General features: G+C 46.8%; 1 protein-coding gene across 1 annotated transcript in view; it reads left to right on the top strand.

The window, feature by feature from the left end:
* The first annotated feature begins 8609 nt into the window (after positions 1-8609).
* GAB2 (GRB2 associated binding protein 2) overlaps positions 8610-13259 on the top strand; it is a 92900-nt gene continuing 88250 nt past the window's right edge. Inside the window, exon 1 of the mRNA XM_050333765.1 lies at positions 8610-8759. Within this exon, the coding sequence (XP_050189722.1) occupies positions 8688-8759 (72 nt within the window). The 5' untranslated portion in view covers positions 8610-8687. The remainder of the gene's footprint in view (positions 8760-13259) is intronic.

Raw genomic sequence — 13259 nt, 5'->3', positions numbered from 1 at the left:
GATAAATGTGGCTTTGCTGTTGCTGAAACCAATAACAGCCATTATTACTGCTGTAGCCTTTGCCTTACACTTAGGGAGAAATGGGAGATGGGTCCAAAGGAGAAATAAGAAAGACTTTGTATAAAGATTGACAAAGTTCTAATTTCCTCAGTTCTAACCAAAGCTGCCAAAGTCACAAAAATGGTGGTCTTGGGGGTGAACTGATTGTTTTGTCTTACTGTTTGTTGCAGACCCGTGACCTTCAGAAGGGTTGTAAAGTTTTATTTTATGATCCTGCTGATAAAGACACGTATGTAATTTACTATACGAGTTCTTACAGACTTGGCTAACAACAAGTTTGACCCGGAGTTCAAAGAAATTATGGCTCCCATTGTTTTATTGCTGCTGTGAAATGTATTATTTCTGTCCTACAGCTGTGTCAAAGTGTCTGCTGCACAAGGTGTACGGAGAAGATGCTGTAAAGGGAGAGCTTTCACATAAAGGGCAAGAGAGGGACACCACTGAGTGGCCATTTAAAAGTCATATACCAGCTCCATCAGAAATTGTAGGCTCTATTGTGGATGACATATGGATGAAATTACTTCAGAATCCATGTTGCTCTTATTGCTGACGCTATTTTACTGCGGGAAATTGAGGCACAGAGCAATTAATCTGCTTGCCCAAGGTTATGGAAGATGTATGGCAGAAGCGTGGAACTGACCCAAATCAACCAAATCCCTGCTCGGCGCCTGCCCACGGGACTTCCCTCTGTTTGCCTTTGGGTATGCTGGCACACCAGAAGCGAGGCAGGATGTTTGCAACTGATCTGGTTTCAAATGCATTTTTGGCATTTCTGAGATCCTAGACTGTGCTTCAGTGATTTTTATCTATCCCTGTATGTCCCGGGGCCTTTCAGAGATAGCAATCCTGCTGTTTATTTTTATTACTCTTACAATTGACTTTTTTTCCTGAATAATTTGAGACAGCCAACAGAGGATTTAATTTTCATTGCAAAGTTTGATCTTGCTTTTTGTTCTTCACTGGCAGCTGCGTATCTTACTGTCTTCAGCAGGTTAATGTGCTGATACTTGTGCTGAAAAAATGAAGTTCAGAGTTTTCAGAAGTCACCAATCATACAGGTTGCTGGCAAAAAAAGTATGCAAACTGCTCAGGAAAGAATCAGTGTGGTCTGGGAGGTGGCCTTGATAAATCATGTAAACACTTAAGTTTCTATATGGAACTATTCTCTACTATCTGCTAGTGCTTCCAAAAGAGTCTAGATTTTCAGTCACGGTGGAAAGTAATTATGTTTCATTGGCACGATGGTTTTTAATAATACCATAGAAGTATGGTAAAAACACCATAGAAGTATGGTGTCTTTACCTTCACAGTGATTTTTGAGCAATAATTCTAATAATATCTAATTATATCTTTAGCGGTCCTTTGAAGATCCTGGGCTCTAAGTGCTCAGTACTTTGATTAAGCTGTGTGAAGCAGGCATATGATCCATATTTTTCTGAGACGTAGATCTCCTATTTTCTGCTTGTCCTTCAGCTTTGCTGCTTCTCTCTTGATGAATGCATGGCCATAGGCTGCATGTCCAAGCAGGAGAGAGCTAGACACCCACCACAGACAACTCAAAGGCTTACTGACCTCTCAGTGGTAGTGCTGCCAGGGCTGTTCACACAGCTGGGATGCTCCAGGTGAGTGACAGATGAAGGGACTTGCCAGAGGCTGTGGAAGGAAGCAAGAGTCAGAGTCACAGTTCATTTTCCAGGCTTCCTGCCTTGAGAACAGGTTTCTTCCATTTCTGCACAAAGTTACAGAAATTCAACTGGTAGCCAGTTTGCAGCTCCAGAAGATCAAGCTGAGAGTGCTTACCTACTACAGAGATGCTGTCATCACTGTAACTGATGAGGTCTCCTATTGGCAGGCTGGAGTCACACGATGGCATCCCCGTGAAGCTCTTGAAATGACCTCTGCAGTTGTTTAGTATAAATAAATCACCACGTGCTTTCAGGCTTGCTCAACATTGTGTACATGGTGTTATAGCTGCCGACACGCAGCTCTGCACAGCAGCTGAAGTGCTGGAAAGGGTGTGCTTTAGGTGTCTCCCGTAAACATGCATGGGTGGTGCTTTTACATATCACCCTACACCAGACAAATGAAATCTGAGGGCCTGGTTTATCCAGTGGCTTTAAACAGTCTTTCAAATTCCATTGTTACTAAATGACATTAATAAATCATTTAGCATTTATGGTGATTTAGGGAGCATAAGGTTCAAGTATTTAGCAAATTTCACTAGCCTATTTGTTAATGAACTTAATGGATGACTTGCCAGGCAGGACTGTATTGCCATGTCCTTGGAGTACGTGTTAAAACACAGTGTTTTTAGCACTGTGTTACTCCAGTCCCTGATGGAGATCCAGTACCATCTGTAACAGTGCTGCTGTGGGTAAAAGGGAGAAAGTTTGTACTCTTCCCTCTGAGACAGAACATTATGAAGTGTTCATTTCCCAGATCATTAGAAACTCAAAATAGCCATCTGGCCAAAACCAGAGATACATATGCCTGCAACTACAGCTTAACAGCATTCAGCTGGGAGGGTGGCTGCAGAGCATCTTTTGCTCTGATCTCAGGGAAGTCTCTTCACACTTTAGACTTTTAGGAGGTGTCTATCTAAAATACAACTGATGTCTCAACCAGGAATATAATACACTCTAAATGGGCTAAAATGCTTTGAAGCCACAAGGACGTATCACCTCCACGTGCTGCTCCAGTGATTATTTTCACTGTTAAGTGCCATATTTCAGCCTCCACTTGCCTGGCCTCAGCATCTGTCAGGAGGATATCAGTATGTCTAAACTCTCAGCATTTCATGGGCATTACAAAAGACCACAGGCTGTTGAATTTGCAAAATTTGACCTAAGGTATGATGGGAACAGGCTTTCACATGCTTCTTCCATGACTTAACACTGGTAAGGACTGGGAGGGTCTGAAAATAAGGTCTTTATACTGCTGGTTTTGTCACATTTACCAGGTGCCACTCTCTCACCTACAGATTACTTCTAGTAGAGCTGTAAGTTGACTATGAACACAGCATTTTGTATATTCCTTACTCTCAGATGGTGGTGTATAGCAGAAAATAAGACCTGGGGGAGTTAATCTGCATTAGTTACTCACTCCTGCTGATGGTCTCAGCCCCCCTGTTTGCACAGTTAGAATAATAACATTCATATGTCTAAAAGCTCACGTGCATCATGGGTCTGTGCTCTAGTAGTTTTCACTCTAAGCTGTGCATGGTCTACAAATGTAAACAAACATAGAGATACATACTGCAAGTAATTTACACTTTGTAGAAGAGGCCTGGACATAATACAACAGCAATGACTTCCTTCTTCTAATAGAATTTTTCGTTCATTATATTGATTGCACAGGGCAAGCTCATATCCTGGAGGGGTGTCACTGGAAGGAGGAGTAGGGGAAAGCATCTGTTTTTATTCTGGCTTCTGTTTTGACCAGCAAATATAATGGCACATGACCGTTGAGCCGACAGTAATCCAGTTACAAAAGTCTTCAGAGTTACTGCACCAACCAAATTAAACTCGATTACATCCAATTATGCTGAAAAGCCAGACAACAGCTCTTAGCTTGGGGTGAAGTAACTTCTTGCAGTCGCATGTGGGGAGGCCTTGCGGGGTGTCAGGAGGATAATTGCTCGTTTGCTCTACCACAGAGCACCATCTGCTCTTGAAGTAATGCCTAAGGATGTGAGAGGATACCAGGGTCGGGTAAACAGGCAGGGGAGCCCAGCAAAAGATTTTCCCCCTGCTTGTTTTATTATCATTTGTTTTATGGTTGCTTGCCCTGGGCCCAGCTGTGGTCAAAGCCCCATTGTGCCAAATAGTGTCCGTAGAGGGAGTCCTTCCCATACCGAGCCGCTGGTCTCATCCGGGGAAAAACAAGGATGAAGTGGCCTTTATGCTTATCTCAGAATAGTGTCTGTGTCTGGAGCATTGCCTGGTGCACTGTCCACCAAGCAGTTCTATAATGGCTTTCTGTCTTGAGGAGGTGAGAAAAAAATGGGAAAACTCCCAGTTTCCTTCTCCTCTGTGGCAGAAATAGCATAGGTGGGGGGTGGGGGGTGGGTGGTAAAGGTAGCTGCCAAAAATGTATCTAGATCCAGTCAGGAGAGTTTTCATGAGGAACTCATCCATCCTAGAAGGAATCACCAAGCGGGAAGTCCTACCTGGGCCCAAAACTGAGAAATACATCAGTAGTGTTCTGTCCCAGGTCAGCTCCAGGCAAAGTTACTCCTAACTGTCTACCTTGCTCAAAGACGTAGGACTGGGCTTCAGTGTGAACTGAATAGGAAAACACATTTAATTATCTTCAAGTGTGAGGACTGGGAAGTGTCCTCCAGCTGCATGCACAGACACTGTCCAGGCACCCCAGGCCCCTCCCCATGCTGCCCCATGGTCTGCATCCATTCTTGATGGGATGTGCTGGTTTCTACCAGGATGTCCAACAGAGAGAGGACAAAGTAGGCTTTCCAAATTGATTGCTTTCCTATCACCACCACCAACTGGCCTGTCTAGTCCAAGGGACTGTATGTGCCTTTACCGCTGCTGACCTGCAAGTTATCTCTTCCCTTCTCTTTTTTTCAAGTCTCTATTAAGGCATCAGAGCTCTGATGGCCCATCTTTGCCAGAACACTGTAGTGAAGATGCTTCAAACTGTCTCGTTATCTGATCAAAGCATCCTGTGCTCCTATTCCCTCCTCTCTTGGAAAGCACACAGTGCTGCTGGAACTGCTGTCTATCACATAAAGCAAAGGACTGTCTTGTGGTTCGGCTTCAATTGCGGTTGTTCTGGGGGGCTTGCTGTTCTTTTCTATGGAAGGTGGAAAGCTTGAAAAGATTTGAGTTCTTGAAAGAGGTGATTTTTTTTTTTTTTTTTTAACCTTGAAAATCCTTGGTGAAATAAAAAAGCTACTTCCATCTCGCTCTGCTGCAGGAACTGTTGCATGAAGATAAAGTCAGGTCCTATTGTTGTGGAGCTGGATCTCAGGAGACCGAGTATTCAGTCAGAATTAAAAGCAGGCAAGTAGCACTAAGCAGTGCAGCAGATTTTTTAGCCTTTCCCCTCACCCTCTAGCCTGTTTCGATTTATTTTAACCTCAGTATAGGGCATTTCCAAGGGATTACTGCCTGGCTGGGGTAAGTAGCCCAAAGCATTTCAGCCAGCTGGTCCTTAATCCACAGGAAATGCCCTGTGTCTCCATCCATCCCTGCTCTTTGCACCAGCGACCGGGAGCGAGGAGGGGAATTGCTCTGCCTGCAGCTTTCTCTTCTGCCAGCAGATGGCACAGCTCATATAAATAAATTTGGAGCAGGCAGGAGAAGCCGTGGACATTGTGGTTTCTTTCTTAGAAGTTCTGATTTTTCATAGATTTCGGTTTCAGATATGAACGAGAAACCGCACTGAAGGTTAAAAATCCTGGAGGTTTCTGCAGGAGAAAGTGTCACTTTTCCATGCACTCTGGCACATTAAACGCACAGTACAAGGGCTTTTTCTTAGAAAAATGTTTCTCAGCCTTACCCTTGTTCAAGGAATACAATTGCTCATATGGCTTCTCTTAATTTCTTCCTTACTATGCCTGCTAGTTCTGCTGTTCCCCTTTCAGTTGTTCCTTCTGGCAGGGAGAGATTCTCTATGGCTTCGCATAGCTCCCTCATTGGGTTTTTCCAACACAGGGATGTGGTTTTCACACAGTTTTCCGCCAAGGCTGCTGGCTGTTAGCTCAAACTCTGGAGATTTACGTAGTCAGCTGGGGCCAGCCTGAGTTCATTCTCCACTGCCGGTTGGAGGAACAGCTTGAAGTTGGTAAAACTGTTACGAACATGCAAGCGCTGCCAAATCAGAGCCGTGCTTAAGACAGACATCATCCTTAACTCCTAGGGGCATTGAGGGTGGTATTTGTGTGTATCTTCCAGGCCAAATGCTTTAAGGAGGGCCAGCATTATAAGGCATTGTAATGTTACATGCACTGGATCATATGTAATCTGGCAGCCTGATGCCAGAATTAAGTCACTGTTCCTGCTCTGCTTATGGCCACAGTGGAATTGGGGAGGCACGTTCACGTGCAGCATCTTTGTTTCAAGCATTTTTCTGCACAGAGCTTATTTTAAGGTTGGACTCGATGATCTTGGATGTTTTTTCCAACTTCTATGACTCTGTGATTCTGTGTCACATTTGAGATGGCAGCATATTTAAATGTACAAAACATGCAATCCATTTCCCATCCAAAAGTCCCAGCAATCTGAGATACATGTGTCAGGCTTCACCAAAGGAATAAAAAAAAAAAAAGAATTCACAGGGGTACTTCATGTTTTGGACACTGTTCAGATATATGTTGAGATATAACCAAGTCAATAAATGTGATCCAAAATAGGGATGAGTGGAGAGAAAGGATAGTACAGTAATGGAGCAGGGTAATAAACCTAGGGCTGTCACAGAATATGTAGAATAATTCATTCCGATCCACACAATGATAATTATGGAGCATTTCTTCAAACATCCATCACCCAAATGAAGTGTTTCAACTCTGTGTGGTGGAAGTTGTTAACATAAAAATGCAGACAGGGTTCTCCACAACTGGTATTCAAACTGATACCACTTTGCATTGGTGTCAGTATGAGTGAATTCCTAACCTGTGAATCGTTAACATACACCGTGGAATAGCTTTGCACGATACCTCTGTACTAATCATGATTGTCTGCTCTCAGTGGGGTCTTTCTAAATCCCCAGTGGCTCGCTGGCCTCCCTGAAATCACTGTGTGTTTTGGGAAGATATCTCAAGCACACATCACCAGGACGCAGTTTTCCCTGTGAATGCACGAACTGCCTCTAACCCAGGGGAGTTTGCAGGTGGGACTCTTGCTGTCATGCAGTGTAAATTGATACAGCTCTAGTGCACTGAATAATAGTCAGTGCTGGCTGAGGCCAGCACAGAACTGGTCTCTCCATCCTCCCCTGCTCTCAGCTCCACCACACACGCTGAATTGGCAGAGATGGGGGAGCTGATCTGACCACAGCCTCTCTGTGCAGAGATTGCCCAGCACTGGAATAGGATCAAATCCTTCCTTTGGGTAATGAGAAGGTAGAAAAATCTTCCTTTTTAAGTCTTTGCATTTCACTGTCAGAAAAACAAAGCTGTTGAGAAAATACATTCCTAACAAATGACTGGCTTGTTCTTTAAGGGGTTATTCCCCTGCTTTATGCATTCTCAAAGATGATAAACAACATATGGCTTAACTGTGCTGTCCCCATCTTGAAAAGGGGTGTCGTTCCTACCTCCCAGAGGCACTGCAAGTTGCAATTACTGTTCTGAAATGATGCAAGATCCTTGCTCGAGTGGCGTTATATAAAGGTTGTTGTTGTTTGACATAGAGTAGAGCATCCAGCCACCGTGGAGTTGTTATTGCACCAGCCACGGCACAAACATGTAAGGAGGGACCATCCCTGCCCACAGAGGTTGGACAGGCAGAGAAGCTGAGGCAGGGATGACTGAATGTGCCCAAGCAGGTTTGGGGCAGAGCTCCTGTATAGAGACAGGTCTTAGAAATCCATACCCAGCAAACAACCCTGGGTTGTGTTTTCCATGTGAGCATGGTCTAAGAGGACTTGGCTTTTGTGGGTACCATGCCCAAGTTTTTACTTTAAAGAATGCGGTGAAAGGAGGTTTAGAGCAGAACCCACCTCATAGGTCTGAAGAGGGACGCTTTAGTGCTGCCTGAGCTGGGGAGAGGATCAGACTTTGAAATGTACAGTGTTTCTAGATCTGAAAGATGATAGTGAATCTCAGCCAGGGTATAATATGCCGTAATACAAAACCTGGCTTGTCTGCATGAGACTCCAATGGCAGTCAAATCTCCTTTCAGTGACCACTGCTCCATTACTTCAAAATCAATAATAAAATACTAAGCTTTTATTGATTCCCCTCGGGTTTTGTTGGTTTTGTTTGTTTGTTTAATTTTAAAATTTTTTTTCTTCAAGAGGGTTTTTGGCATCACTAGTGTTTGGCTGTTTCTTGCTCAACCTCTTTGTTTTCCTATGGCACCTTCATCTCAGGCACAAGCCCCTGAGCACAGCGGGGCTAAAGCCAGCATCACCTTTCCGCGGTGAGAAGGAGCTTCTCCATCAAGAGAGAGGGAAGGTGCTGGGGTAATGAAACCTTAGAGTAGAGGGGTTTGGGGGGGGGGGGGGAGTGTACTTTTTTATTAAGGGAACGCTGCGCTGCTGGAGATCACCTGCTGCAGTAGGGATAAAGTTTCTCTATAGGCACTGGATCAGTGCGGGGGGAACGGGACGAGCTGCAGCCCCTCGAGGGCGGCGCGGGGCCGGGCAGCCCCTCTCCCCGCGGGGTTTGTGTCTTTAACAGGGCTGGCGGGGCGCCGGGCGGGCGGAGGCGTGGTGAGCCGGGAAGGAGCCAGTTTCCTGCTTCCCCGCTCGCAGCCGAGCGGCCGCGGCGGCGGGGGGAGGCGCTCGCCGCCCCCCCATCCATCCCTCCATCCCTCCCTCCCTCCACCCACCCACCCATCCATCCGCTCACCCACCCCCGCCCGGCCGCCCGCCCTTCCTCCATGGGCCGGCGCGGCCGGCGCTGAGCGCCAGGAGGCAGCGCCCGGCGGCGCCCGGCTGCCGCGATGAGCGGCGGGGAGGTGGTGTGCTCGGGCTGGCTCCGAAAGTCACCGCCGGAGAAGAAGTTGCGGAGATACGTAAGTCTCAGCCCACCCCGTCTCATCCTTGCCCCGGCCCTGGGAAAGCCGGGATCCATCCCCCCCGCCGCCTCCATCCCTGCTTCGCCCGCCGCCAGCCCGGGTGCACCTGCCGCCGCCTCTCCCGGCGCCGCCGAGGCTCGGCAGGGCGGGGGTGCCCCTTGCCCGGGCGCGGCACGGTTGAGTCGTGACTCCCCACCGCTCGGGGAAGGAGGGTGGGAGCATCTCCGAGCGCCCCGGCTTGTCCCCTGCCCCGCGGTGGTGGGGTGGGAGGTGACGGCCGCGGCTGGAGCGGGCACCCGATGCTGGGGCCGTTCTGGGTGCGCCCCGCGGTGGCCGGGCTCACCCGGGACCTGCGACGGTCACACCCCCGCCTTTGAAGTCGTGTGTTTTAGGGAAGGATGGAAATACCTTGGTCCCAAGGAGTAAAGGTACTAACGCATCTTGGATCGCCCCCAACATCCCCGTAATAGTCACTCCCCCCCATCCCGCGCACGGTTCCTATTAATCATTGAACGTCCGAACCCTTTGAAGGTAGCACCAGTAGCGCTTGGATAGCCTTTGTGTCGTTAGCGGCTGAGATCAAACACTTCAAAGAAGTTGTAAAAAGAGGGTCCAAATGCCAGCTTTGTCACATTCCCCACTCATTGAAAGAAATAACTGTTCTTTGCGCCTTCCACCTGACGGTCCCGCCGTGTGCCTCGAGCATTAGAGCTCAGAAACACACTGCCATCCTATGACTCGGCAACATTGCTTCCTGGGAAAAAGCTGGGGTCCCGCTCCCTGATGCCAGTGACCAGCCTCTGCCAGGCTTCAGTTGGCTGCAACACAGCCTCTGGGAGAGAGCTGAATGCACTCCCTTCTTGGGGGGATACCAGCCAGGTCGTCCTTTGGTCCCCTTGCTTTTGCCTGTATGCATTTCAGGAACGGCAGGCAGAACAAGTGCAGCTGGTGTCTCCCCAGTGCCTGTTATTGATTGATGAAAGCATCACTACCTACCCTTGAGAGGGAGATGGATGTCTGTAGTCCCATACTGCAGGCTAGAGCAGGACTGGAGGGGTATCTGATTTGTGATGTGCTGCTATTAGCCTTGTCCAGAATGGGTTCAGCCCTGTAGACATCAGTCATGCTACATCCCTTTGCTTTAGGCTGTATGTCCAGTCACTCTGGGCAGTCCTTTCCTTGTATGCCTCATCCCCTTTGAGGGAGTATCATGTTGGAATTGCTAGGGAATCCAGTTCTTTTGCTCCGTGTCCCCTAAAATGTACTGAGGCAGAGGTAAACCTGGGTGTTTATGTAGGAAATATCAACTCCCTAATGAATATAGGCAGGCTTTGTGGGAGATGCACAGAATGACTTTGTGCATGCTGAACTGTGGAGAATGCTTTTAGCTTAATGGAGCAAAGCACCTTCCTCCCGCAGAAATCAACTAATTGCTGATCCTGAGTCACCAGTGGCCTTAACTCATCAAACATCATTAGCTCCCCAGCATCTGCCCCATGAAAGGGCGCTCACATTGCCATCTGAATATCCAGCTTGTGCTCTGGCATTCCAGCAAGAGCTGAATAAATCTGCTAAATGCTCTACATGGAGGGTGTGACATGCCGGCGGTTAGTGCTAATTATTGATGTGCGTAAGAGTGCTTTTCATCCAGATACATCCTGAAGTGTTTTGCAAGCCACCTATGTTTTCAGAATGTCCTCATTCCCCCAAGAGGAAATGCAGCCGTGTGGAGATGTGCCTGGCCATCCCACGCAGCCTCCGCGGGGCAGGAAGCGATGCTTGGCAGATGTCACTCGAGGGGATCTCTGTGCCGGAGCGGTCCCAGCGCTGTGGTCAGTGGGACTTCCCTTCCAGTCACACCAGTTGCACCAGCTTCCTGCATCAGCGGCTGGATTTGAAAATGTTGGCCTTAGCTTGGACTGTGTCTCACTTGGTGGTGCCCCTGCATTTACTTTTTAATGCACTATTATTGATATTATTATATTTATATAGCTTCAGTGTGCATTCAGGGTGTTGGTGCGTTGATCAAGTTCTTTTCGATAGTGGTTCAGAGCAGCTTGCTGTTACAGAGCCTGAGGGTGATGGCTTTACTCCTGTAAAGTCTGCCTTCATCTGCAACAAACCCACATAGTTGGACTTTGGTTTGCATGCACAAAAGGCGAGTTTTCAGCCACTGTGGTGTTACGCTGGCTTTTGTACGGCCTCAAAGGGAAGGCGCTGAATTGCTGGCTTTGCCACTTTCCTTATACCTTCAGTTTATATTCTGCTTTGAGACCTCAAAGGAGAAATCTCAGGCTGCAGGATGCTGCTAATCGGGTTTGAAGTTCCTGCTCTGGCTGTATTGACACAGGGTAGATGATAGATTTATTTTTTTCTTTGACAAATGCATTTCAAATGTACGTGTCTGCACATGGGTGTGTTGCTAACGCTGTCCTTGAAGTGCTGTGCTTTTATAAGCCTGGTTTTGTTTTGCTTTTGTTTTTCAAGGAGATCTTTGGCAAGAGAGGAAAGTGCTAAATTTTCTCTCTACCTTCCATCCAGAATGATCGGGGAAGAGGACTCTTCTCCACACCTGATCCATGCAGTGTTAATCTGCATTTACAGCAATACCTGCTCTGTTTCACTTCAGAGGATTGTGTTTATGTGAGATTGTGGGATATTTTGTGGAGGACCTCTTTGTACAATGCTCGGGGAAATACTAGTGTTGTGAGTTTTTGTTCCGTTGGAGGACATTCAAATGATCAAACCATGACTGCTTAAAGGTTGAGACAAAGTGTACCCTTTTTCTGCCTTGTAACTGTGGACAGGGGTTCGTGTAGACCCTAGGCAGTTTGGCTGTAAGTGCTACTGTAGCATTGATAATAAAAGCTAAGCAAGCAACTGAAGGTCAAAAATAACAGAGGCACCAAAATACCTGCTTCCACATCTGTTCTGCTTGGGAAATCAAACTCCATCATCCACTTGCTTGATTCCTTTTTTTCAGACAAACACTTTTGTACATTCATGGAGTGGTTTGGGTTGGAAGGGATGTTTAAAGCTTATTTAGCCCAATCCCTGTGCAATGAGCAGGGACATCTTCAAGTAGACTAGGTTGCTTAGAACCCCATCTAGCCTGGCTTTAAATGTTTCCAGGGATGGGATATCCACCACCTCTTTGGGCAACCTGTGCCAGTGTTTCACCACACTCATTTTAAAATAAGTTCTTCCTTATATCTAGTCTGACTCTACCGTCTTTGTTTTAAAAGCATTGTCCCATGTCCTATTGCTACAGATACTGTTAAAAAGTCTGTCCCTACCTTTTGCCCTTCTGACTTTCATGCATGGAAGAGTCTCCTTGTAAAGCAGCCACAAAGCACAGAACTGTCTTGTAATTCCCCTCCTGGCTCCCTCTTAAAACACCCATGAAAAAAATAAAAAACTCTCAATCCCTAAACAAAACCCTTGACTTTAGTTGTGTGACCGATGAGCCGAGACCAGAGCATGTTGTGCTGGTCCTGTACTGACTCACTGTCTCCCGGTCCTCTCCCGCTGGACGTGCCTGTCTGTTGTCTCCTGTGTTAGACGTGGGTTTAGAGTGGTGTTTTGTGTCTGTCCGCTGCCCAGCACGATAGGGTTCGGGGGTGGACTGTCTGGCAGAGAAGCAATGTGAAAAATAACTGCTGTCGTAGAGCAGCTCAGCTCCCTATCGTTAGATCAGCGCGCTCTGCCTGCTCATTTATGTACCGTGAAGTCAGAGTATTTTCTGTCTGGCTGAGATGTATGTCTGCAGTTCTGACTAAAACAAAAGCTTCTCATCGTGTACTGGTTTTACAATGCTTCAGTGCTTTGGGGTTTTTTTTTCCCCCTGTCTGGTTTAACCAGGGGGAGTTTAGCTTTGTGCATCAGTGTTCATTTTTACATCAAGCAGAAGCAGTTTAATCAAGGTCATTGGAAGAGCCGCTCCTCTTCAATGGGGTGAGCAAGAAGAGGTTAAGGGGGGTATAATGGGCTAATTTTATGATCTCAGTCATATTCCTAGGGTAACTTCCTGATGAAGGGCTTCTTTTGGTTCTTCATATCCCACCTGAAATGTGTAGCAAGGATGTCCTCCTTAAATGAGAATGTGGAATATGGACTGAAGTAGGACCACTGGAGCAGAGATGTTATGGGCTGCTCAAATGGTGGAGGTGCCAGGTGGAGTTTGGCATGATGCTAGTTGGGATGAAATTTTATAGGAGGGGGAAGAAAGAACACCCCTTTATTGTACAGCAAACTACAAAAGATGGATATTGTGCAAAATTATCTCCTTTTTTTCCCCTCTTCTCTCTAAGGACTTTTAATGGGTCACTCTCATGTTCAGCTGTGCCATGCCTAATTCGGGACGCTCCCCTCTACCAAAAATAAGAAATAGATGCAGAGACTCCAGAGGAAAGCACCCAAAAATGAGCAGAAATCTAGGAAACATAGAAAGACTGAAGGAAATGAGGTTGTTTAGGGACAAGAGGGCTGAGAGGAGAA

Source organism: Myiozetetes cayanensis, unplaced genomic scaffold (assembly GCF_022539395.1).
Source record: "Myiozetetes cayanensis isolate MyiCay16 unplaced genomic scaffold, myiCay2020 scf5-8, whole genome shotgun sequence".
Classification (NCBI taxonomy): domain Eukaryota; kingdom Metazoa; phylum Chordata; class Aves; order Passeriformes; family Tyrannidae; genus Myiozetetes; species Myiozetetes cayanensis.
This window is presented reverse-complemented; position numbering and strand designations above follow the sequence as displayed.